The following is a 27,839-nucleotide window of genomic DNA, read 5'->3' on the forward strand; positions in this document are numbered from 1 at the left end:
TTACACATTTCACAAATTTTCACTTTTTATGCCCCGCTTCCTAATGACTTCATTAACAACAAAATCTGACTACATTCTGTCCCCCATACCATCCCAGTTTAGAATTAACCCAGAAAATAATGAATGAACAGAAGCAGTCTCGTTTCTTTGTTGCTATAAACAACTGAGTCACACGCAGTCAAATTCACTTTAACTAGATCCAGCTGCAGTCTTCGGCAGCCAGAGGGGAAGGAGCGGGAGGGCGGTACGAGAACAGGGCGCGGCCTGGCCAGAGGAACCACGCCCTACGCCAGCTCTGTCCTGCACGCGCGACCGTGACCACAAAACAGAGCCAGTGGCCAGGGCAGCCCGGGACAGGGGCAGCGGCCGGAAGTGCGGCCTGCCGGGGGCGGGGAAACGAGGCAAAACCGGGAGCCCCGGACGGGCGGCCTATCAGAAGCGACGGTCCCAGCGGAGAGGGCGGAAGAGAAGAAAGCCAGTTCCGGACGCGGCCGCGCCGCCATCTGTCACCTCAGCTCCGGCACCAGCAAGCAGCCCGTCGCCCCAGTCCTGCCGCCTGTCTCCTCGGCGGAGGCTGCTTCCCGGTCCTGCCACCTGTCTTCCCTGTTCTCGTCTCTGGCTTCTTTTCCAACATGGATCTGGTCGGAGTGGCATCGCCTGAGCCCGGGCCCGCAGCGGCCTGGGGACCCAGCAAGGTGAGTGGCGGTCGCGGCTGACGCACCTGCCTTGGTCACCCGGGCTGGCCCTCCCGGAATGCTCGGAGAGGGTGACAGGCACGGAGGCGGCTCCACGGACGACTGGGGAAGTTCTGAGCGGGACCTCGGACGGTGGGGACGGGGGGCGGCGCTGCCAGGGTGGGATGGGGGAGGCTAGGAGAGTGGCCGGGTCTGCCAGTGGCCACTCTCGGCGGTTTGGTCTCTCTCCAGATCTGCACCTTGATTTGTGAACCTCGGTAGCAAATATTTGGCTGGGCTGACTTAGAAACTCTGACGTTTGAGAGAAAACAAGCACTATCTTGTTTGTCATGGGCCAAGTGAGTCAGCCCGAATACTGCACAGAAAGCCCGACCGAGGAAAGGCCATTTAGGCAGCTGTTTCCTTAGGTTGACAAATGCGGTTATTCCCCCTTAGTTTCTTGGTTTTGAAGTAGTAAATAAATGGTAAATCCAGGCGCACCTTCCTCCCTCAAACTAATACTCGCGTACACTGTGTACTGTCAAAGCGGTTATGAATTCTCATTATCTGTCTTTAACGTTTAAGCTTTTTCCTGTAGTGGCCAACTATTACGTTTATTTCACGTTTGATTTCTGGTTTTCAGACTGCTCCTCTGCATGATAGTTTCATCAGAAGGAGGAAAAGACTCTTCTGCCACTTTGTTGAGGATTTGCTTGAAAGCAAGAGTGCTTCAGTTGGGATGTTGTGTTCCTCAAATTAAGGTTGTGAAGGAATCCAACTTTTATAGCTTCTTAATTGTTTTTCACATGCTGTCACGGAATATTTGTTCCGTGTAGAGGGTCACTCGGTTTATTAGATCTTTAGGCTAGGTCTTAACAGAGCAAGGGGAAATAATTAGCTATTCAGAAAAGTATGAAAGTTTAATTAAAGTTAATTTTATGAAAGTTCTGATACAACTGCAGGGAGAATTAAGAGAATCCAAGGGCAGATGTGGTTACATCTACATGTTTTTTGTGTAATTTTTTTCTACTAAGCCGTGTTGACAAGGCCAAGATCAGTAGACATAAAAAGACAAAATCAGTAGCCTAATACAAATAAATGTGTACTTTACATGTTAAATTCCTCCACTTAAGCACCTAATGGCTGATAAAAATGCCAAATGAGACAAACTTTGCTCAGAATACATAATGTCAGAACAAATTTCATTTAGAAAACTAATTCAGTAATAAAATGTTATCATATTTTAATTTAAGGATACATCATCAGAAATAGAAAGTTTCAGTGTCATCATTCAACAAAAAAAATAATCCTGGGGTTTATTGATGTTTTGCTGAGAAGACAGCATTTTCACAGGGTAAAAATTAGATGCTGCAGGTATTTCTTAATCCTCTCCTCCTCTAACTGTTTGGAAGACCTAAGTAATTACAGAAAGCTTAGTGGAGGAGGTAGAGATTTGAGGAAGGTCTTGAAAAATGGAAAAAATGTCAAAGGCCAGCAATTCCCAAAACTTTTTGGTTAGGACCAATTTACACTCTTAAAAATCATTGAGAACCCCAAAGAATTTTTGTTTATATTGGTTACATCTATTGATAGTTGTTATATCAGAAATTAAAACAGACATACGAAAAGTTTTTATTAAGTGATATAAAAGTTGTTATGTGTTAATACAAACCGCATTTTTATATGTAACCTCTCCCTTCATTTTCCAAAACAAACAAACAAACAAACAAAAATTACTGGTATAGTATTGTTTTGTATTTTTGCAAATCTCTTTAATATCTGACTTAATAGGAGACCTTTTTTCTTTTACTCTGTTGTGTATGCTTTAGTTGAAGCATATGAAGAAATTATGTTCTTACAGATGTGTAGATTATAGCAGGTATAATCAAAGATGGCTAACGAGCACATAGATGTACTGAGAACAAACTGAATTAATCTCTAAAAATGCACATTTAGGGGCTCCTGGGTGGCTCAGTCAGTTAAGCATCCTCACTTCGGCTCAGGTCATGATCTTGTAGTTTATGAGTTCAAGCCCAGCACTGGACTCTCTGCTGACAGCACAGAGCCTGCTTCGGATCCTCTGTCTCTCTCTCTTTCTGCCCCAACCCTGCTTCTGTGCACTCTCTCGCACACTCTCTCGCGTGAAAATAAATATGCATTTAAAAAAAATCTTAAAATAAAAATGCACATTTATATCCTAAACCTACTACCTTAGAAAATTTTGGAAAATGCAAGAATATACAAGTACACATTCCAGGAGCCATCAGAGTGATATTACCATATCTGATGTAGACTGGAAAACTCCCCTCTACACTCTTTATTTGAGAGAGAGGGAGGGAGAGGGAGAGAAGAGAGAGGAAGAGGGGCAGAAGGTGAGAGAGAGAGAGAGAGAGAGAGAGAGAGAGAGAGAGAGAGAGAATCTCAAGCAGCCTCCACACTCAGCACAGAGCCAGACTCAGGGCTCCCATCTCACGACACTGGGACAGCGACCTGAGCTGAAATAGAGTGAGACATTCAACCGACTGAACCACTTAGGCCCCCCTCCACCCCATGCTTGAGAGGATAAGAGTGGAAAAGACAAAGAATGTCTTAGTACAAAATAATTTTAATCTCACAGACACCCTGAAAGAGTCTTGGGGACCCCTCCCCCCGGGTCTTGGTGCCAGTTATAAAATGCCTAACTGGTATTATAGACAAAGAATTTTTAATGGCTATTCCAAGGGAGAATTGGCAAACTGTAGGTAAAAGTGAGGAAATGTGTAGCTCTGTTGGAAAGAGAACTGTGAAAAATTAATTCATGGGGCTCTTGAAAACTGTCAAGTTCATCAAAAACAAAGTCTGAGAAACTCCCAGCCGAAGAGTCATGCTGACTAGATGTTATATGGTGTGCTGACTTGATTAACAATCCTGAAATAGAAGGACGTTACAGAAAAACTAAGAAAATCTGAATAAAGTATGCACTTCAGTTAATAATAATCAAGTATATAAATATTGGTCTATTAATTATGGCAAATGTACAATACCAATACAGGGGAAGCTGGGTATGGGATATTTGGGAACTCTATGCCATCTTTGCAATTTTTCTGTAAATCTAAAAGTACTCTAACGTTAAAAGTTAAAAAAAAAAAATTAATGTTGTATAAACTCAGATGATGTTTTCCATAGACCCTTGTCTTTAGAAGTAAAATTACCACTTAAATGTTCTATCTAGATTGTATCTCTTAGTTGCATGGGCAAAAAAGAGACCTTCCTATGGGTTATGATTCTCTTGGCCTGCTTCAAGTTGAGAATTGGATTTTTGTTATTACGTGCCTCCTTCATGTTTGCTGTTTTTTATTTACTTGATTCTTCCCCACAGTTGTCTGCAGGATGAGCAGCTAGGGGTGCATCTTTGTGAGCTAGAAAGAAATGGGGATAATTTCCTTCTACTCTGCAGCCATCCTGGTGTTGAAGAATGTGGTAGTTATAAAGAACTCCACAGAGCAGTGGTGGGTTTCCTAGAGGAGAGGAAAACCGGTCTAGTCTCAGGGGCCTTCAGCAAACAGGAAAGAAAGAATCAGAGAGCTGGTTAAGGCCTTGATAGATGTCATGTTTAGAGCAGAATGACTATAACTAGGAAAGGTTGTGTGGGGTTTCTCATCAGATCTTGATGCTGTGGGAGTTTATGTTGATGAAGGGAATGATGGGAAAGGACATTGGATAGTGACGGTGCAGCAAGATTATGGAGGGCTTTTTCTCTCTATCTCCGTAAATTTATTATTATTATTATTATTATTAATTTTACAAAGTTTCTCTGTTCACAGAGGGTGTTTGATTTATCGAGGAGTTGCAAGATGATGACAGAGGATTCCTCTCTATACACCCTGTGGTGCCCATGCATAGGAGGAGCCCCCGGTAAATTATCAGAGGCTCCCTTGAGATGATGAACCTCTTGTGCCTGTGGAGGACTGCCCCCTGTCTGGCAGCTGTCCCTCACACAGCCCAAAAATTTTTATGGAGGCCTTTTGACTGCTAGTTTGAGGAATTTGGATTTGAGGAATTTGGGCAACCTTTGTGAAGCCTTATTTACCTTTACCCATGGAAGTTGCCTTGGTGTGGGTCAGCCCAGCTGAGCTGGTCAGTAGAGGTACAAGGAAGGGGAGTACAGCTCGAGAGTACAAGGCTTCAAGGAGCAAGATCAGTAGGAGTGGGCAATTAGGATATCTTGGTGCTCTGTGGTCTCTATGTGTTTCTTTTTCTGGTTCAGTATCTTTTGGGTGTAAGTCAGTCTCTGCCTCAAAATAAAGTCACCCCCTGTCAGTATTGCCTCCTCTGAGAAATTGTCAGATAATACGTTGTTTAACATCTTATAAAATTAATTGACTGCTGACAAACAGAAGCACCAGAAGTGGCTAGCCAGAGGGGCCGATTTCAAGATGGAGAAAGGGATGTTAGAATAGTAGAGATGTAGAAAGGTATCACACCTCTACAGCCTGGGGACAGCCTGGCAGTTCTGTGAAATATTTCCAGTGTTTTTTTTTTTGGCATGTGTTATTCAGTGAATACCTGAGTGTCTCTTTATGTCTGAAGCTCTATGCTGGGCTCTGAGAATGAGAAGACCCTGCCCTTCAAGGGGCTCATGTTGTATTGTGGCTGATACATTAATACAGTCATTGGTCCTGACCTACAGTGTGTGCACAGTGGTATGGGAACACAAAGGCAAGGATCTGGTTTTGTCTGATGAAATTGAGAGAGCCTTATGGAGTTGGTGACAATTGGGGGAAAATAGAGAAGGAGGAAAATGCTCCGAGAGGTATGGAGGGGTGAAAGTATGCCATAATTAGCACATGCTTATTGTTATTAGAGCATAGGGTAGGTAAGAGTTGAGACTGGAAAGATAAAGTAGGTCAAATTGTGAAGAGCATTCCTCGTTGAGGAATTTGGATTTCCTACTGCAGGCAGTACAGAGGTTTGCTTCTCACATTCCAACACAGGGTGATTAGGGAAGCAGTATAGCAAAATACTGAGGGCAGCTTCTTAAGTTCAAAATCTGCCTTAGTTCAAATTTCAGCACTTCCATCTGCAGTGTTATTTGGGGTTAAAAAAAACCTTTCTGTGTCTCAGTTTCTAAATCTATAAAATGGGGGTGATGTTGTAATTATGCAGTTGCTGTGTCTCGAATAATGTATGTAAGTTATGCATATTAATTAGGCAAGTGATTCACATACAGTGAATATTCCAATGTTGTCTGTGATTCTGCTGTTAGTCATTGCAAAATGTAGTTGACAGATCTGAGTTAGGATACAATCATTTACCTTTTGGAACCTGGACTTTGAAACTGATCAGACTAGGCATTTCTAGGTTAGGGGGCAGCATTATGTATTCTACCTAGTGGATTCAGAAGGAAGTCAGCAGAAGTCATGTGGCAAAGAGAGAGCTGTATTCTCCAGATTACAGAAAACTTCAAGATTCCAGACTTCAAAATCCTCACCAGGAGAGTGCTCAATTGCTGATAAGATCTGAGTGAGTGAAAGTCACACCAGACCTTGAGGAAGCCTCCTTTATTCTGTCCACATCTGGCTTTATGTAAGGCTGAAATAATTCTGCAGTAGGCTAGCATAGGTATGTGCTGGGAGCCTGCTGCATCTCATTAATCTCAGGATAAGGCTTGATAAAACTTGATTCTGATTCACCTAGGCAGAAATAGTTATCTATCACCTGTTAGAGCTTTTACCCTAACAACCTGAACCAATTCCTGAATCTCAATGTTAGGAACCTGAACAAGGGTCATAGGCCAGCTGGAGGACCTAAACTTGATTTGAAAGTGTTGTGGCTAAAACAAATATCCATCATATGCTATATTCTAATTTAGACACTTGGCAGTAGTTAAGGGGTAAGTTTGGACTTTATCCTAAAGGCAGTGGGAAACATTAGAACAATCAAGAGCTGTAAGTAAGGAAACTCAACTAATCAAATCTGCATTTTAGAAAAGCCATTGTGCTGTGGTATGGAAAATGGAAACAAGCAGGACTAGAAGCAGAAAGATTAGTTAGGACTCTCTTAGAGTAGCCTGGTGATGGGTGGGTGATGCCTTGGAGTAGAATCTCAGAAGGAAGACAGAGAAAGCTGGGCCAGTTCAAGAGAGATTTAGACATGTTATTCAATATTAGTGGTTTAATCACTAGATTATCAAATGTGATCATTTGCCGCTAAGTAAAGCTTACCTTCTCAAAAATTAGGAATTGTAAGATAAACTTATGGTTTGTATTTCAAGAGGGCTGAGATAGTGATGTCATTGAGAAAGGCCAACTTGCTGATTGTCCAAGAAGAGTTTCACAGGATATTGCTTTGTTGCAGTGGTATTGTTTCAAGACTGCTTCTCAGTTTTTATAGTTCAGAAATGTAGTTTTTATTGTTTGTCATTGTTAGTTTTGTTTTAACATATCCCCAGATATCTTGTGAGGGGCTGACACACACTTTTGACATGTAGAAGACTTACCCCTTAAATTAGAATGAGGTATAACTTCTGAGTGGGCTTTGAATTGTGCTAGTTGGTATAGTCTATTCCTAAAAGAGAATCTACAGGGGTGTCTGGCTGGCTCAGTCAGTAGGTAAAGCATGAGATTCTTGGTCTTGGGGTTGTGGGTTTGAGCCCACCTTAGGTGTAGAGATTACTTAAAAATAAAATCTTTAAAAAAAAGAGAGAGAGAGGAAATCTACATGGGAAGCCAGATTAAAAGCAGAAGATTATTTGATGAGCATGGAATCAGAACAAGGATGGTTATATGAACTCATTAGGTAGTGGGGTGATGCTATCATAGCCTGGTATTCTCCTCAACTAAAAAAAACACACCTACCAAAAAAAAAAAAAAAAAAAGGGACACACCTACCAAACAGGTTAGAAAGTGCTTTTGGCAAATGTAGTTTACATTTATCCTTGATTAGGTTTGAGATGGGAGATCTTTTTACTTTTAAGATAATTTTCTCTTCTTTCTTTCTTTCTTTCTTTCTTTCTTTCTTTCTTTCTTTCTTTCTTTCTTTCTTTCAAGAGGGAGGGAGAGGGAGAGCAGGGTAGGGGCAGAGAAAGAGGGGGAGAGAGAGAACCCCAAGCATGCTCCACACCGTCAGCTCAGAACCCCATGTAGGGCTCGATCCCACGAACCATGAGATCATGACCTGAGCCGAGATCAAGAGTCAGACACTTAACTGAGCCACCCAGGTGCCCCAAGATGATTTCTGTAAGTAGGTAATTCTTTATTTTGGGTTGATTTTAACTAGTTTAATTCTCAAAAGATAGCCTTATTTTCAAGTTTGGAAGGTACTTTTCATTACTATGAATTAACCCCTTCTTTTTCTTTAAATAGTGTCCATGGGCTACCCCTCAAAACACAATATCTTGTTCCTTGGCTGATGTAATGAGTGAACAGCTGGCTAAAGAATTGCAGTTAGAAGAAGAAGCTGCCGCTTTTCCTGAAGTTGCGTAAGTAAAATTGACAAAGAATCTATTTTGTCTAGCAGCTTATTGTAAAGGTTTGAGGATTTGATTAGTCATTGTCATGGCCAGTGATTAAGAAATAACATTTTGAAAAGCAGTGCAGTAGAAAGAGCACCATACTGGGAGTTCTCCGATATTTGGGTTTTGGTTCTGATTCTATAATTAGTTGTCAGTGCTGTCTGGGGCAAATCCCTGTTTCTCTGGGTTTTAGTTATTACAATAATTGAATCACATGATCTCCAAATTAGCAAATACTGAAGTAGGATACAGTTTTGATCAAATGTTTATAGTTTATCTTTTCATATATGCTTTCTCTCCAGAACACAGAACAAATGAATTTTGAGTCTCAGTTGGGATTTTATTATAGTCCATTTAGCTTTCTCTTGTAGCTCTCTTAATCCTAGTTGGTGCTTTCACAAGTGCCTGCCATTGGTCAGAGGGCAGCTGGACAGAAGGTGAATGATTTGGGCAAGTTTTTCCCATTGCTTCTTCAGTACAGTTTGTAACAGTGAAAAGATACTCTCATAATCCGTTGCATCTGTTTACACAAGCACATTGTATTAGTTTCTCTTGCCTTATTTTGAATAGTGTTGCTGAAGGACCATTTATTACTGGAGAAAACACGGACACTTCCAGCGACTTAATGCTGGCCCAGATGCTACAGATGGAATTTGACAGAGAATATGATGCACAGCTTAGGCGTGAAGAAAAAAAATTCAATGGAGATAGCAAAGGTACTGTGACCTTATTAAGACAACTCCATTGTGTGGCAAGAAATGCTTGTAATGTGCTCCTAAATACATCTTCAACTGTTTTTGCCTTTTTAAGTTTCCATTTCCTTTGAAAATTATCGAAAAGTGCATCCTTATGAAGACAGTGATAGCTCTGAGGATGAGGTTGACTGGCAAGACACTCGTGATGATCCCTACATACCAGGTATCGATGCTTTTATTTCCTGAGGAGTGGGGGGGGTGGGTATAGGACAGGGACAGAGGAAGACTAAGATTTCCACTGGATCCTTATATTTTACATTTCTCTTTGAATCTCATTTGTAACTTATTATTAGATTTAAATATCTTTTCAGACAATATTGAATGTAGCAATGTAGTCTTTGCTATTTTTACATAAACTTGGCTTGTCTTAATCGCCTTTAGCAAAACCAGTTCCTACTCCCAAAAAGGGTTTTATTGGAAAAGGAAAAGACATCACCACCAAACATGATGAAGTGGTATGTGGGAGAAAGAATACAGCCAGAATGGAAAATGTAAGTTACAGGAAGTATTCTCTGTCAATCAAGAGTTTTACTGGTATAAGTTTAAAAAAACATGGGATTCTAAATAAGTACAGTATCTTAAATTTCTAAAAATATCCTTCATAAGGATGGATGTAAAGATGTTTTAGATAATAATATAGCAGTACCATGAAAACTCAGACATAATGAGAATGGATCTGAGAATAAAATTCTACAACAATATTAAGAAAACTGGTTTGATTTGTATTGATTCTAAATTTAAGAAATAGTTATTATGGGGGCGCCTGGGTGGCGCAGTCGGTTGAGCGTCCGACTTCAGCCAGGTCACGATCTCGCGGTCCGTGAGTTCGAGCCCCGCATCAGGCTCTGGGCTGATGGCTCAGAGCCTGGAGCCTGTTTCCGATTCTGTGTCTCCCTCTCTCTCTGCTCCTCCCCCGTTCATGCTCTGTCTCTCTCTGTCCCAAAAATGAATAAATGTTGAAAAAAAAAAAAATTAAAAAAAAAAAAAAGAAATAGTTATTATGAAAGTAGTGTATTTATTTTTTAACATATTATTTTCCATAAAATAGCACCCCCCCCACCCAAGAAACAGAGAACAGTGTTGATTGGGGGATAGGAATGGGAGAGAGAACTACTTTCTATCATACTTTTTTATACTTTTTGAATTTTTTTACTTTGTGCCTGAACTATCTCTGCAAAATCAGAAATAAAATGTAATTTATAAAATAGAAAAAAGAAGAAAAATTAGCATACTTTCTCTTATAAATATTGTGGTTAATAGAAAACATTTAGACTTTAGAACACAAATACTTGTTAAGTAATCTTTATTTATTTATTTAAATTTTTCTTTTAATTTTTTTTCTACACCCAAAGTTGGGCTCGAACTCACAACCCCAAGATCAAGAGTAACACGCTGCACTGACTGAGCAAGCCAGGCACCCTGTAAACTGATTATTAAATTCTAGAAATAGGCCAGACCTGACTCTAGAACAACCCTCTCCAGTAGAATTTTATTTGATAATAGAAATATTCTATATCCATGTTAACTAATAGTGACCACATTTGACAGTTGAGCACTTGAAATTTGGGTGATGCAGCTGGAGAGCTGAATTTCTAATTTAATTTTAATTTATTTAACTTAAAAAAATTTTTTTTAACATTTATTCATGTTTGAGAGAGAGAGAGACAGGGCATGCGCGGGGAAGGGGCATAGAGAGGGAGACAGAATCTGAAGCAGGCTTCAGGCTCTGAGCTGTCAGCACAGAGCTCAACGCGGGGCTCGAACTCACGAACTGCGAGATCATGACCTGAGCTGAAGTGGGACGCTCAACCGACTGAGCCACCCAGGGGCCCCTAATTTATTTAACTTTAAATTTCTACACGTGGCTAGTGGCTACCATATTGGACAGTGGCAGCTCTAGAACATAATTGTCATGGTGTGGGCGGAGCTTGCTGTATACTAACCCACTTCTCAAAAATAATTCATTATAAGATTGTATTTCTTTGGTAAGATTTGGTGTAGCCTTCAAAATATAATGTGTCTTTTGTCTAATGTAAAAGCAAGGTGCAAAGCATATGCAGAAATGCCTTAGTTTTTAGATGTGATTCAGTATTTTCTGTGCTTTTCTTAAAAAGCCTTGCTCTCTGTTGTGTTTTTTAGTGACGTGTTTTTTGGGTTTTTTTTGTCTGTAATACCTATGGGTTCTGCTTTTGTAGGCTAATCACCTATTGAGTAAGAAACCTGTTCCAAGTAAAGACTGGTACTGTAGTTTTTTTGTTATTACCATCCCAGGTTTAAAGTATTCAGATGCTAATTTTCTTCTTTTTGGCAGTTTGCACCTGGGTTTCAGGTAGGAGATGGAATTGGAATGGATTTAAAACTATCGAACCATGTTTTCAATGCTTTAAAACAACATGCCTACTCAGAAGAACGTCGGAGTGCCCGCCTGCATGAGAAAAAGGAGCATTCTACTGCGGTAAGTATTCTTACATTTTTTTCTTTGATGGGAAGTTCATGTTAGAAAACTTCATATTTGGGGAAGAAACAAAACTTCCATGTTTGATATTTTTTCCATGCGATTGACTTTTCGAATCAGAGTTATAAATAAAACCCAAGTAGCTTTGCTGCTTGACTTTTCAGACTTGATGTAGCAGTTACTAATCACTTACTCAAAACTAACATTTTAGTGGTCATAATTAATTTGAATATGAATGTTTTAAGATCGAAAAAATTGGTTTCTGTTATACTGTGACATAATAACTTAATCTCTAACGTTTTATGTTGGTGAAGATAGTATCTATATGAATATTTTAAGATTGAAAAAATTGGTTTCTGTTATACTGTGACATTTATAATAACTTAGTCTCTAATGTTTTATGTTAGTGAAGATAGTATCTAATATCTTGAGAATAAAGTGATTTGTAAAAGTTAACAAAAACAATAGTAACTACACTAGCAGCTATTTAAATTTTAAAGATAAAACAAGATTTTGGCTAACCTAGTGTCTGATTTTTAGTAGTTCTTTTAGATATTCACTTTCAGAGGCACTGAGTTGTAGTTGCAGAGGTGAATTGTATTTTGACAGCACACTTTTAGGAGCCTGTTATATATACATCTAGGTAAATTATAAAGGTAAAAAGTATGTTTTGAATGTTAGATACTAGAAATGGCTCAGAAAATGTTTTGTTATTACCAGTCATTTTCATTTATAGTGCTTTATCTTTTTCAGGAAAAAGCAGTTGATCCTAAGACACGTTTACTTATGTATAAAATGGTCAACTCTGGAATGTTGGAGACAATCACTGGCTGTATTAGTACAGGAAAGGAATCTGTTGTCTTTCATGCATATGGCGGGAGGTAAATGAGCAAAATGCAGTACCATCATGTCAATAAAATCTTAGCTCATTCTTCCCTGTATTAATGGATTTATACAAAAACAGTGCTACATGGCAAGCAGGGTAATGTAGAAAGCCTCTAGACAATATAAGGAGTGTACAAGGAAAAACGCAATCATCCTCATCTCACCATCCAGAAATAACCATTAACCAATTTGTATAGACTTCTTTAGTCTTTTTTCTATGTATATATATTTTCTACATTATTGTTATACTATCCCATACAGGCTGCTGTAAGTGACAGAGCAAAGTTTGCACTTGGGTTTGTCTCAAAACCCATGGTCTTTTTACTACGGGGCCCTTTCATACCAGCTTGAGTGGGGTATGCTTAGATCAGTTACTGATTCTTGCCTTTGTAACTCTGATCCTTTAAGAAATACCAGCTTTAAATAATGCTTGTATCAGGGCACCTGGATGGCTCATTCAGTTAAGTGACCACCTTCGGCTCAGGTCATAATCTCGTGGTTCGTGGGTTTGAGCCCCACATCGGGCTCTGTGCTGACAGCTCAGAGCCTGGAGCCTGCTTCTGATTCTGTGTCTCCCTCTCTGTCTGCCCCTCCCCTGCTCATGCTCTGTCTCTGTCTCTCAGAAATACATAAATGTTAAAAAGAAAAAAATGCATCATTTAAGGAAACGTCTTGTAAAGATCTTATACTATTTAGATCTTACCCACTTCACTTTTGTCACAAGGGCTTAGATGAGTCAAGAATAATGAAGAAGGAAGATACTTTTTAAAGTGGAGCCTGTTTAGAGATTGTGCTTAAGCCAGGAATGTAAAATCATCTGGTCACTTACCATTGAAGTCAACCAACAAGGTTCACTACACGTCAGTTATTCCTTTACCTTAATAATATTTACAAACAAAAACATTAAAATAGATTACAGAATTCTAATTCTTTTTAGGTTCAGAATGTATTTACTGTGTACTTAAGGGGATTCAAATGATTATTGGTCAACTCCTTGCCTTTGCTTTTCTTAAGTATTTAATCTTCCTTTCTAGATGAGACATATGTGTATAATCACATGTTGAATTATACTGTTAAGTTTAAAAATGAAAAGGATAAAAATGAATATTAGGGTAAAATAGCTCAACATTTTCAAGCCATGCGATCTGGAGCAGATTACTAAACTTTGTTTAAAAACTGACCCTTACCCGGGCACAGGTTGGAGTTAAGCGTCCAACTCTGGATTTCAGCTCAGGTCATGATCTCATGGTTCGTGGGTTTGAGGCTTGCATTGGGCTCCATTCTGGCAATGTGGAGCCTGCTTGGGATTCTCTTTCTCTCTCTCTCCCTCTCTCTCCCTCTCTCTCCCTCTCTCTCTCTCTCTCTCTCTCTCTGTCCCTACCAGCTCACTCTCAAAGTAAATAAATAACTTAAAACAAAAAAAACCTGGCGCTTACCTCATAGGATTTTTGTGGTGATAAATGAGATCATAAATTTGATAATGTCTGGTATAAATCTTTTTAAAAAAAATTTTTTTAATGTTTATTTACTTTTGAGAGAGAGAGAGAGAGACAGAGCATGAGTAGGGGAGGGGCAGAGAGAGAGGAAGACAGAAGCCAAAGCAGGGTCCAGGCTCTGAGCTGTCAGCACAGAGCCTGATGTGGGGCTCAAACTCACAGACTGTGAGATCATGACCTGAGCCAAAGTAGGATGCTTAACTGACTGTGCCACCCAGGTGCCCCTGGTATATATTAATCTTAATAAATAACTTATTTCTTCCTTTAAACTTCATTGCCCTCTTCCCAAATTTTATTTAAGGGTTCCCTAAGACCAGACAAATATAAATTAATGACACAAATTAAAATGGGAGATTACTCATGGTAGAAATTAAAACTACAGAAAGGATTAAAATGAAAAGTAGCCTTCATCTTACCAACTCTCCTTACACAGGTCTTTTCTTCAAAGATAACCACTATGTTTTAACAGTTTTTAGTTTAGTCTTCCAGGAATTTTTATGCATATATCCCTTAATTTGTTTATACAAGAGATTATATTCTGTATTCAAGATCTTAGTTTTTCAGTTAATATATCTTAGATCTTTCTAAGCTCATACCATCCCATTTTTATAGCAGTACATTACAGTGTGTTAATGGGCTTATAGCATAGCCAAGAAGAGAACATTATAGCAATAACTGTTACGGTTGATAAAAGAGAATTATGTAATAGAGTACACAGGTAGGACTATCTTTGTACATCTACCTTGGTGTGCTTTTGCAAATATATACATTTTTAAAGTTTATTTATTTTGGGAGAGCACAAGTTAGGGAGGAACAGAGAGAGAGGGAGAGAGAGAATCCCAAGCAGGCTCCATGCTGTCAGTGCAAAGCCTGATGCAGGACTTGTTTTCATGAACCGTGAGATCATGTCCTGAGCCGAAATCAAGAGTTGGACGCTTAAAGAACTGAGCCACCCAGGCGCCCCTCTTACGCTGAATTCTAGTTCTGAAATTGCTGGGGCAAAGACTGTATGCACTCTTTTCCCTTTTTGTTAAATAGTGGAATGCCTCATTGAATGGAGAATACCAGCTGGCTATGGTAGCAAGCAGCATATCTTTCTTCTATTTATTAAAAATTAAAAAGAATTTTTTTCTTGTATGTCACACCAAAGGCCAGAAATCCTGAATTTGTGTTTATATTTTCATTTTACTGGCAGGACAAATGTGATTTCCCCTATGAGTCAGTCAAATCAAATAAGTTGTTGTACATTCTATAAACGTCAGTAGGTACTGACAGATTGCCCTGTGAGAAGGTCAGTTAACTTATGCAGCAGTATGAATCTGTTTCCCTCATCCTCATTAATGCTTAGTAATATCAAACGTAATTTTTTGTCAGTGTAGAAGATGAAAAGTACTATTTTGATATTTTGGTGTGCATTTGTCTATAATTAAGGTTGTACATTTTTTGGAAGTGCTTTTATACCCATTTGTATTCCTTTTTATTGTAAACTGCTTTGTTTATCCTTTATCTATTTTCCATTATACCCAATGATAATGAATGATCTCTCTTTCTTTCTGGTAGAATTGATATTGTAATCTGTACTTGCGCATTTGTAAGTTAGCAAAACTAGAGAGCATTTGGTTTTCTACAACTGAGAGTAAATACTTTTTTTAATATTTATTCTTGAGAGAGGGAGAGAGCAAAAGAGAGAGCGGGGTTGGGGGTGGCAGAGAGGGAGAGAGAGAATCCCAAGCAGGCTCCATGCTGTTAGCACAGAGCCTTATGTGTTTACTTACTGAACCTTGAGATCATGACCTAAGCTGAAACCAAGAGTTGGATGCTTAACTCACTGAGCCACCTAGGTGCCCTGAGAGTAAATGCTTCTAAAGTTTTTAGTTTTCTGTGCTATGTAACAAATTACCACAGACTAGCAGCTTAAAACAACACTCATTTAGCATCTCCCAGTTTCTGTTGATTGGAAGTTCCAGCGAGCGAGGCTTAGCTGGGCTTTCTACTCAGGGTCTCTCAGGGCTACTCTGGGTGGCAGCTGGGGCTGCATTCCCTTCTGGGGCTCAGGTCCTCTTCCCTTGGCACAGTTCAGTTTATTGCCGCTGTAGCACTTAGGTCTCTATTGTTGGCTGTCAGGTAGGTAGGGGCTGCTCTCAACTTCTAGAGGTCGCTGCAGGTCCTGGTCATACCTCCCTTTCATGCAGCACAAGTGAGACTTCATACAGGATAGGAATAGTGAACAGAACAGTATCATTGCCATTCGCATTCAGGGAAGAGGTCATGATGAAGTTAGATCTCAACCTGGATTGTAAACAGTAGGCAAAACTCCATAAAAATCCAACAACAGGGGCGCCTGGGTGGCGCAGTCGGTTAAGCGTCCGACTTCAGCCAGGTCACGATCTCGCGGTCCGTGAGTTCGAGCCCCGCGTCAGGCTCTGGGCTGATGGCTCAGAGCCTGGAGCCTGTTTCCGATTCTGTGTCTCCCTCTCTCTCTGCCCCTCCCCCGTTCATGCTCTGTCTCTGTCCCAAAAATAAAATAAAAAAAAATAAAATAAAAAAAATCTAACAACAACCTGGTGTTGAGTGCAAAAAGCTAATTGCTTAATATTTACAGTATACCATCTGTTAAACTTTTTAAGTTATACAGAAAATAATATACATGGATTTTTAAACATAGATGCTTGTGTATGTGAGTATTTATATATTTTTTAGAAAGAGTAGGAAGATACTGTTCATGATGGTGATTGCCTTTGGAGAGGAATAAAGAAATAAGGAATAAAACTACCTAGGGTGGTAAACAAAGGGAACTTCAGCTTTATCTGCAATATTTAATTATTTTAAACGAATAAAAGGGCTGAAAATGGGAGGCTTGAAGTTTAGGCAATGAGGAGATTGACAATGAGAATAGAAAATGTATGTTTAGAGGTAACAGGGTATAAAACCACGTAAGCAAACCGGAAATTGGTAAGGAGGACCTTACAAGCTAGACAGAGGGATGTGTAATTTACTAAGAAACAAGGAAGTTTATGAATCTTATAAGTTAGAATCTTAGATACCTTCTGAATAGGGAATCTCCTCAATGGTATTTTTTTTTAATTTTTTTTAAATATTTATTATTGAGAGACAGAGAGACACAGAGCGTGAGCAGGGGAGGGGTAGAGAGAGGGGGAGACACAGAATCTGAAGCAGGCTGCAGGTTCTGAGCTGTCAGCACAGAGCCCGACACGGTGCTCGAACTCACAAACTGTGAGATCATGACCTGAGCCGAAGTCAGTTGCCCAACCAGCTGAGCCACCCACGCGCCCCTCAGTGGTAATTTTGATAGGGTCTCATCTACCTTATAGTTAAACTGTTGCAGTGACAGGGAGCTTATCTCAAAATCCAGAGGTGTTTATAACACCTTTAAACTACTGGGAATTTCTTTCTGGTATAGAATCTCTAATCTGTCTCCTGAAAACTAAATCATCCATTCCCAAATATTTGTGCAGCTAACATGTGTTAGGTACTCTTCCAGGTAGTGGGGATATAGCCATGAATGGTATGAGGAAGATCTGTGAACTGATAGGATGTACTTCCTCCCCACCCTAATCCCCTACCAAGACAGTAATAAATCAACAAAAAAACATCAGATATGTGTTATGGTAGTTAAATATGGTGACATCATAGCAACTGGTTGACTTATGTTTATTAGAACAGGAAGATTTATCTGATAGAGTGACATTTCAACTAAGATTTGAGGGGTGCCTGGGTGGCTCAGTCGGTTGTGTCCAACTTCGGCTCAGGTCATGATCTCACGGTTCATGAGTTCGAGCCCCATTGTCGGGCTTTGTGGTGACAGCTCAGAGCCTGGAGCCTGCTTCAGATTCTGTGTCTCCTCTCTCTTTGCCCCTCCCCGACTTGTGCTGTCTCTCTCTCTCTCTCTGTCTCTCTCTCTCTCAAAAGTAAACATTAAAAACAATTTTTTTAAACTAAGATTTGAATGACATCTAGGATGCAGTATAGAGATCAGGTGGAAGAACATTCTGGACTAGAGAACAGCTAGTGCTAATGGCTTAAGACAGGCACAAACTTGGTATCTCTGAGAGCCTATAAGAAAGCCAGCATGCTGGGAGCACAGTTGTGAAGGGGAGAGAGGAAGCTGGAGAAGTAAACAGCTTAGATCAGGTAGGACCCTCTCATCCAGGGTAAGGAGCCTGCTCTTTAAGTACAGTGGGAACCAAAGCCATGATTTGATTTTTGTTTTGAAAAATTGCTCAGACTGTAGTGTGGAAAATGAATGATAAGAGGGTAAGAGAAGAAGCAGTAAGGTCCCTTAAAAAATTATTGTAGTTTGAATGAGAGAGAACAGTGGTTTTGGACTGAGGAGGTGTAGTGAAAAGAATAGGAGGCCATAGGGATGTGCTTTGAAGGTAAGAGTCAACAGTGTGTGCTGTTGGATTAGATGGGTGTGAGAGGGTACATTCTTGGCTAGAGCAGCTGGGTGGTGCCATTTACTGAGATGAGAGTGTGAAGAAAGGCAAGTTTAGGGTGCAGTTAACAAGAATTTTGTTTTGAACTTGTTAAGTTTGAGATGCCTGCTAGACAGCCGAGTGATTCAAGTAAGGGTCAGGTAAATGGGCCTGAAGTTCTGGAGAGAGTCGGGATAGGGGTAGAAATGTAGGAGTTACCTGTGATAGATAATATTTAAAGCCATGGGGCTAAATGAAATTTCCCAGGTAGAGAAGGCAGAAGGAGAAGCAGTTGGAGAACTCTGACCTTCTGAGGTTAACTGGCAGAAGAGGAATCAGCTGGGAAAATATAGTACAGAAGGAAGAGGTTGGGAGTTTGAGTTAGAGTTTATCCTCTGGAGATACAGTTCCTTTCTTTTACAGATTAACATCCCTTCACATATTTAAGGTAAATATTGTCTCTCTCTCTGTCCTCCTTTTTGTTTACACTGCCACCACCAATGTTTCAAGTCTTCACTGGCTTACTATTGAGGGGCATTACATTAGCGTCCTAAGTAGGTTCCACACCTCTGGACTCTTCTGCCCCCTTCCATCCTGACATTATCGTTGACTTGATCTTCATGAAGTGTGTGAAGCCCTTGATGATTCCTCCCACCTGTGGAAATACATCCAGGCTTCTCACCCAGGCAGGCAGGGCTCTGCACACATCTGCCTCCATCTTGTCTCTTAACTCTGACTTCTTTCGTTTACTCTTTCCGGCCAAGTCTTAACTATAGTGTTTGTTATTCCTCAGACATGTCCTATGGTTTCCAACTCTGCTTGTGATAATACTGTGACAGTGCTTGTTCATATCCTACCCATCTGTTTCAGTTGCCACCTAATATCCTGCAGCCTTGCCTGGCCTTCCCAATCCAAAGCGACCTGTCCTGTTCGTGTACTTCTTGTATTGTCTCACGCCCCTCCTTGCATATTCATAGGGCAAGGACCCCTTTGCTTACCTTTTTATCTGCTAGAAGTAAAAGAGACATTTTAAAAAGCTGTTCTGTTTTGTTGCTTTTACTGAATTTTGCCTATAAACCATCCCAGGTAGATTGTAGCCTATTTTAAAGCATCTATGTTTTTGTTGTTCCTTAAGTTTGATTCCATTGTCATTAAGAAAGGTTATTTTATTATGGGTTATTGAAAACTGGTTGGCAATTTATTTGAAAGTGTTTTATTTAAGAAATCAAATCCTAATTATTAAGACCCCAAACTTGAAAGCTTAAAAAAACACCAAGGTTTGACATTCTTAGATGAGGTAGATCTACTTTTGTATCATAGATTTTTTATTTTGAAATTGTTTTACTTCTGAGCTGGCAACTTATACTGACTTAATTTTTTTTTTTCCACTTAGCATGGAAGATGAAAAGGAAGATAGTAAAGTTATACCTACAGAATGTGCCATCAAGGTATTTAAAACAACCCTTAATGAGTTTAAGAATCGTGACAAATATATTAAAGATGATTTCAGGTTTAAAGATCGCTTCAGTAAACTAAATCCACGTAAGATCATCCGCATGTGGGCAGAAAAAGAAATGCACAATCTCACAAGGTAAAGAAAATCACTGTGCTAGAAGTTATCTAGGGTAATTACCTTTCTGTATTAGGTTTACCAGCCAGGCAAAAAAAAAGTCATGCTTGCTTTTAAATTTATTTGTAGAAATTATGGAAGGCCTTGAAATTCTAGGGTTTTTTGTTTTGTTTTGTTTTTTAATGTTTATTCATTTTTTGAGAGACAGTGCAAATAGGGGAGGAGCAGAGAGGGAGACACAGAATTGGAAACAGGCTCCAGGCTCCGAGCTGTTAGCACAGAGCCCAGTGTGGGGCTTGAACTCACAAACCATAAGATTATGACCTGAGCTGAAGTTGGACGTTCAACCAACTGAGCCATCCAGGCGCCCCGAAATTCTAGTGTTTAATGAGGCTTTCTGTAAGAAAATATTACCCTGTATATAATTCATACTTTTTTAAAAGGTTTATTTATTTATTTATTTTGAGAGAGGGAGAGAGCATGAGCAGGGGAGTGGGGGAGAGAGAGAATCCCAAGCAGGCTCCACACTGTCAGCTCAGAGCCCGATGTGGGGCTTAAACTCAAGAACCATGAGATCATGACCTGAGCTGAAACCAGGAGTCGGATGCTTAACCAACTGAGCCATCCAGGCACGCCCCAAATTCATACTTCTGGGATGAATAAGCCGTTTTCTTTTTTCTTTCCTCAGTAAATTTGAGGGAAACAAAGTCATTTTCTGCCTAAGACATTTTGTCATATGTCTATATGCTGTCTTTTTCAGCTTCCAATTAAGCTTATTATAAATAATAATTGTTTCAGAAAATGTTTATTACATCTAATGTTTGTTAATTTGGTTGGGGCAGAGTCTGACCAAATTGCATTTTGTTTTAATTTATTAGACTTGTTCCTCAGTTCCCTAAGCAATTAAAGAGTTAGTTTTGTCAACCAACTAACATAGTAATAATCTTTCTCATTAATAAAACTTTTCATATCTTAATGTGTTAAAAGCTTAATTTTAGTTAGTTTTTTCTAGAGATGTTTACTCTCAACTGTAATTATTCATATTTATTAGTGGCAGAATTCTTCTACTTAGTATGACTTCTAAATAGAATAATTTCTTCAGAGGTGTTGCCGCCCACCAGTCTCTTTTCTACACTTCTGAGATCTCATCCCTGCCATTCTTAAAATTCTTCAACAGCCCCTATAGCCGTTAGTGTTCAAAGGCCTTTTCTGATGTGAGGCCCACCTGTAACCTCAACCCACATTGCCCTTCTCATTCAAGATCGTCTATGTTGATTGATACACATTCCCCAGATGGACCGTGCTCTTGAATGCCTCCATGCATTTCCACAGCTGCTTCCAGCCCTAGACCAGCATGCCCCCACACTGTCCTAATCTAGCTAATTCCTGTTCACCCATTTCTTACACTAAGCCATCCTGATGCCACGTGCTCCTATAGCTCCTACCCACACCTCTGCCAGTACATATGCCACACAGCATTGTCTCCTCACCTGTCTGTGCCTTCTAGCAGTCCATGTGCTCTGTAAGGGCAGAGGCTTTGTTTTACTATCTCTGCACCTCCCACCCCCTGAGTAGAACATGGTACCAGCTCATTGCAGGCCTTTGTTAGATATTTGTTGAATAAGTGAGATATTCTCTCGTCCTAATTTTTACATCCTTAATTATTTCTTTCTGTGTAGAATGCAGAGAGCTGGAATTCCCTGTCCAACAGTTGTACTACTCAAGAAACACATTTTGGTAATGTCTTTTATTGGCCATGATCAAGTTCCAGCCCCTAAATTAAAAGAAGTAAAGCTCAGTAGTGAAGAAATGAAAGAAGCCTACTACCAAACTCTTCATGTAAGTTGTGCTTTTCACAGCATTTACATGTCACCTTTTAAAAATATTTTGTTTAAACCTTAAAAATTTCCTAAAATAGTACTATTTTAAGGTGATGTAACAAGGACAGACTGAAGTTTGTAAAGGAATATTAACATTGGAGAGTTGTCTTTATATCAATATGCTGCTGTCTTGAGTCACTTTAGAAAAATCATAGACCTAAGGAGTCCACAAACGCTCATTGGTTAGCATTAGTGACATGGAAGCATGAAGCTGTTATTCACAAAACAGTATATTAAATAGAAGTTGACGTTTCCACATTTGGCAGATGCCATGCCTCGTTAGTTTGTATGCCTTCTTGAATGTCCTAGCTCTTAACAGCTAAGAAAATGCCTGTTGTTGGGAAGTGGGTGGGGAGCAGGTTTGGCCTCATTTTAAGAATGCTGGGGACGACTGAAGACGGGAGGAAGTGGCTTCTTGAGAGTGCGTAGGTGTTAGAGTTGGAAGGCACATGTCAGGAATCTTGAAGTCATTTATTCTTCAGGACAGCAACTGAATTCATCTGATGTCCTCCCAGCTTAGGAAAATGTTACTAATACTGTTGTCATTCCTCTGTAGTTTTTTTTTTCCCCCAAGTAAGCTCTACACCCCAATGTGGAGCTTGACCTCACAACCCTGAGATCAAGAGTCACATGCTCGGCCAAATGAGCCAGTCAGGCTCCTCAATAGAGAAGCTTCTATGCGTTTTATGTGGTCACTGCACGAAGCATTACATCCTACAGTAGCTGATGTAAATATGAAAGTGTTACCCAAATAATTTTTTAAGACAGAGCTAGGGAGATGATCCAACTTTCTCTGCTTCCAATAGGAAAATATTGAAAGGAAAATCAGGTTCATTTTCTTTAGCCTGGGGAAGAGATGAGGGAATGATGGACTTTCCTATTTGATTCTAGCAAGGCTGAGAAATAAAACATTAATGTTTATTTCTACTGTCAAAAATCAGTAACGAATATGTAATGCCACTTAATTTGTAAGAATATCTCTTCCCTAATGTGTCTGGCGGGAAGTACTTTTTACTTTGTATAAAAAGGTGAAAAAAGTTTTCACCCACTTTTATAAAGGGAAGCGGCTTTTGGATCTTCTGGTTAGTGACCATAACATGGCTGCTTTCTTAGCCCGTGGGAATCCTGGTCTGCCCCTTGATCTCCTGACCTTGTTGTTGTCACATAGACAAGGAAATAGAGTGTCTTACTCATTCCCTCCATTGTCTTAGAGTTCCCCCACCCAGTCTTAGACTGTACAAAGTAAAGAGGAAATAGTTTTGCTTTTTCTAGAAATTATTGGTTGGCATAGACATTTTAGTTGCATAGGTAACTTAGAATTATTGCTCACACCCTAAATGTGTGCCTTGCCTCTTCACAGTTGATGCATCAGTTATATAATGAATGTACCCTTGTACATGCCGACCTCAGTGAGTATAACATGCTGTGGCATGCTGGGAAGGTGAGTACATTTTGTTACTGTCCATACTAAATATCTTGATGTAAATTACTGAATGTATCCTGAACACATGCTCTATGTGTAAATAGGTCTGGTTGATTGACGTCAGTCAGTCGGTGGAACCAACTCATCCTCATGGCCTGGAGTTCTTGTTCCGTGACTGTAGGAATGTCTCACAGGTAAGCGTGTAAACTAATATTTCTTTATAGTAGGTAACAGTTTCAAATATTTTTCTCCTAAGATAAGTCCAATGGTCATATTCTTAGAAATTAAAGGAAGGGTTTGGTTACTGACTGCTTTCAGGATAAGGATACAAAGATCAATTTGTCAGATTTCATTTTCAACAACGATTTGATTGAGTGTCTCACATTTGGGCTATTGAATTAAATTTGCAAGGGAGTAAGTTTTTATTTTGACTACAGATATTTAAGCAGTCAAGTAGATCTTTAATACATGCACAGTGCTTTAAGTGAATCTGGTATTAGTAAGCCTACATGTTGACTGCCAGTGTTATTACCATTAAAAGGAGAGTAGTCATCTTAGTGGCACTGTCTGATCACTATGAGGTAAACAGATTAACGAAGGTAAAACTCAGTAATCACACATTTGGGTTACGTTTATTTGCTGTTTCTAAAGGAAACTAATTGTTATCCGCAGATTCAGATAAGAATGGTCTTTCTAAATGATAGAATAACTTCATATTGGAAATAATTTCTGAACCTACTTGAAGATTTTAATTCACAGATGGGATTTAGTGAATATTTTGAGTCTACACATTCAAAGCAATGCCACCCAATTTTATATATACTGCTCGTTTATAGCTATGGAAGGTGTATTGTGACAAACTAAATCCAGAAGGCAGCCTGCATGTGTATGAGAGGACAAAAAGCAAGTAGAACCTGAGCAATATAGTTAAACTTGAAATGGGGAAATCTGTGGTTTGAAAACTATGGAAGGGGGGCACCTGGGTGGCTTAGTCGGTTAAACATCCAATTCTTGATTCCGGCTCAAGTCATGATCTCACGGTTTGTGAGTTTGAGCCCCATGCCGGGCTCTGCGCTGACAGCAAAGAGCCTGCTTATGATTCTGTGTCTCCCTCTCTCTGTGCCCTTCTCCTGGTTGTGTGTGCCCTCTCTCTCTCCCTCTCACTCTTTTTCTCTCTCTCAAATAAACTTTAAAAAAATTATGGAAGGGACGCCTGGGTGGCTAAGTCAGTTAAGCATCCGACTTCAACTCAGGTCACGATCTCATGGTTTGTGAGTTCGAGCCCCATATCAGGCTCTGTGCTGACAGCTTGGAGCCTGGAGCCTGCTTTGGATTCTGTGTCTCCCTCTGTCTCTGCCTTTCCCCTGCTTGTGCTCTCTCTCTCTCTCAAAAATAAATAAACATTGGGGCGCCTGGGTGGCGCAGTCGGTTAAGCGTCCGACTTCAGCCAGGTCACGATCTCGCGGTCTGTGAGTTCGAGCCCCGCGTCAGGCTCTGGGCTGATGGCTCAGAGCCTGGAGCCTGTTTCCGATTCTGTGTCTCCCTCTCTCTCTGCCCCTCCCCCGTTCATGCTCTGTCTCTCTCTGTCCCAAAAATAAATAAACGTTGAAAAAAAAAAAGAAAATTTAAAAAAATAAATAAAAATAAATAAACATTAAAAAAAATTTTTTTTTAATTATGGAAGGAATTCATTGGTATCTTACAAGTACACTCTTCCCTGTTTTTTGTTTCCGAGGGAACCTTGCTATAACATCTCCTACTGATTTATATTTCTTTACTAGTTTTTCCAGAAAGGAGGCGTAAAAGAAGCCCTTGGTGAACGAGAACTCTTTAATGCTGTTTCAGGCTTAAACATCTCAGCAGATAATGAAGCTGATTTCTTAGCTGAGGTAAATGGTGTGCGGCTATTATTCACCTTGCTAATAAAGCATGGGATGGAGTAGATAGCTGAAACTGAGAGCTCATTTTATTCTTCTGTTTTCTCAAAAGCGAAATTAGAGATTTTTCTTTCCTTGAGATGTTTTGGTCCTTTCTGGGCTTAAAACCTAGGATAGACTTAGAGCAAAACACTTCTTCAAGTTCACAGTTTGATTAAGATGGACAAATAAGATCATTTCCAGTATACCTCTATGCCTCTATTCACGAATGAGGAGGCGGGCTGGTGGACACTCTGGGTGATACAGAAAACAGTAACACATCGTCCCGCCCTTAACTGAATATAGAAAGTTAGCAGTGGTCGCCCTTAGAAATACCCAGTAATTGCAGTATGGATCTATAGAAGCATAAAAACAAAAAACCTGCCTCCAGAGAAGTTCTTTTAAAATTGAACAAAAATTAAAAAGTGAAATAGCTGATTATTCCCGACAGTATACCGACGCAGAGAATGATTATGGAGTCTGTTGCAGAACTCCTTAGGTATTTGAATTTGGCCAAGCTGTGCTGGAACATAAGGGCAGAGGAGAAGTAACAGGAAGATGGTATAGCTGACATCTAGCGCAGTACAGTTGCTCAGTAAGTAGGAGTTATACTATTGTTGAACCAACATTGGAATTTCCTTTTTCTTGTTTCCCGAAAGCTTTATAGAGTACCCAGTAAGACACAGGATCCTAGTTACTAGCTTGATAAAGATACTAAGTATTAATTCAAGCAATATAATCAAGTAAAAATACATGTACGTGTCATGCTGTAGTATGTGTCACATACTGTAATTCCAATTCAAGGCCAGCGTCATTAGGAAAGACCTAGAAAGAGAAAACTGCTGGTTCAATCTGAAGTGTGGTTTCTGTGAAGTAAGATTTTGACAAATGGATTCAATGTATTTTGTAGATAGAAGCTTTGGAGAAAATGAATGAAGATCATGTTCAGAAGAATGGAAGGAAAGCTGCTTCATTTTTGAAAGATGATGGAGGTCCACCAGTCCTGTATGATGAATAGCACCAACACCCACTGCTTTCCATTGTTTACACAGTGGTGACTGTCAGCTGCCAATGGCAAATGAAGTTATGGGTGACTTGAAATACCAAAACATGAGGAGTGTACAATGGTGCTTCTGTGCTTTTTTTCCCCCTTGTAACCCATATGCCAGATGTGTGGAATTTGTAGCTCAGCATTGGGAGAATAAAATGTCACTACCTCTCGTCTTATGAACAGGATAATATAATTCTTTAACAGCTACAGCTTATCTAGCTGAAACCAACCTGATTTTATAGGAATCGTGGCATAAAATGTTTTGATGAGAATTTTTAAAACTTAGGTAACGTTTCCAAACATGGGAGGAAAGGACAGGTGTGTTTACAAGGGAGACTTTTATTACAACGTACTTGCTTTTTTCACCTCCCCATTTTGTGTTCTATCTTCCCTCAAATATTTTATTGGCCTAAAACTAGCCCTTCTCAATTCTTTTTCCAGCTTGTGACCGTGATTCTAAAGGAAAATTTCTTCTCTTTAGTAGGTGATAGAAATGGAAATTTGGTTGTAAAATGACTGACAGAAATAGAAGTTTATTGTTACATCAGGAATATGAACTGAATTTTTCTTTTCCATATTCCTATCCAAGACAAGGCATCACAGGTCTCTGAAAGAGAAATATGTAAGAACTTCTTAACTATTCGGAGTTTTTAAGTTTAACTTTAAATTTTTCTACATTTAGGTGAAGTGGTTAGGGTAGAATTCATGGTGCAACTGCTCTGTGTTTATAATGAAAATGTTAATTATCCGGAACGATGGAATATAATAATTAACCATGTTTTACATATTTTAATGAAATCAGTGAAACAAAGTTCAATTTACATTTCATTCAGACTGTCTACTGATTGATTTTGAAATAGAGCAAACTAATTAGAAATATTAAATGTCACATGTTGAAGAGTATATATAAAATAATGTGTGCACCAAATTAACCAAGCAATTTGAACTGGCCTCACTCAATAATTTTTAGTACTGGCTGGACGTCACTTCTTATATAAATCAAACACTATAGTTGAGAAGTACATTGGTTTTTTTAGGATTGAAGTTCATTAACTACAGTGTAATCATTCCTCCTGTTACTGAAGTCAAGTTAGTTGACTTCAAAGACCCAAACTTTTTGCTACTGAAAACCCAAACTTTCTGTCTGGTACTGGAAAGTAAAAATCTAAACATCATTCACACTTGAAAGCTTCTTTAACGTTATTTTAAGATGCCAAATATGTTCTTTCTAGAAAAATATTTATTTTTGTTTCTGTTACATAGCTTTTAACTGCATTTCAGAGAAGTGTGATTTTGGATAGACTCATTACATTTCTGAAATGTTTACTACTCTGAAACAAAGATTTAGATGAGTGGTGATTATTGGCTTTACAGAAATTTCAGAGATCTAATTTTAAAAACCATGAACCATTTAAAGAATTTTTTGTTTTGTTTTCTGACATACTCTGTTTGACAAAGAGCAGCAAACCATTGCTGTGTGGCATTCTTGGAGTGTGCTGTGAACATGCTTTTTAAGATATTAAATATGAAGAGAGCATTTTAGAATTGGTTCTTTGTGTGGTTTCTTACTGTTCTTTATGTTAACGTATGTCCTGGCACCAAGTTACCCCTTCTTTATAAAATTAAGCAAAGCTATCTTAAGCAGTTTTTTTCCCATTCAATTTCTCATATTTAGATTTCAGTAAATGATCTACTTCATATTACGAATAGGTTTTTCTCTTACATATCTGTGAGTATGTATTTCACATAGTGGAAAAAGAAAGTGGGAGTGTTGCTAAGTAAAGACTCAAATACAAATGGGAAAAG

The 27,839-nt window shown here is 39.3% G+C and overlaps 1 protein-coding gene across 1 annotated transcript; it reads left to right on the forward strand.

The window, feature by feature from the left end:
- The first annotated feature begins 414 nt into the window (after positions 1-414).
- RIOK3 (RIO kinase 3) lies at positions 415-27,578 on the forward strand. The gene is made up of 13 exons (XM_025931401.2): positions 415-695; positions 8,018-8,133; positions 8,737-8,882; positions 8,977-9,084; positions 9,303-9,412; positions 11,233-11,376; positions 12,130-12,257; positions 19,587-19,784; positions 21,443-21,602; positions 23,004-23,084; positions 23,171-23,260; positions 24,848-24,955; positions 25,893-27,578. Exons 1-13 carry the CDS (start codon positions 633-635, stop codon positions 25,998-26,000), a joined length of 1,560 nt encoding a protein of 519 aa, XP_025787186.1. The 5' UTR covers positions 415-632; the 3' UTR covers positions 26,001-27,578.
- Positions 27,579-27,839: the final 261 nt, after the last annotated feature.

Source organism: Puma concolor, chromosome D3 (genome assembly GCF_028749965.1).
Source record: "Puma concolor isolate L17-30 chromosome D3, mPumCon1.1.hap2, whole genome shotgun sequence".
Lineage (NCBI taxonomy): Eukaryota > Metazoa > Chordata > Mammalia > Carnivora > Felidae > Puma > Puma concolor.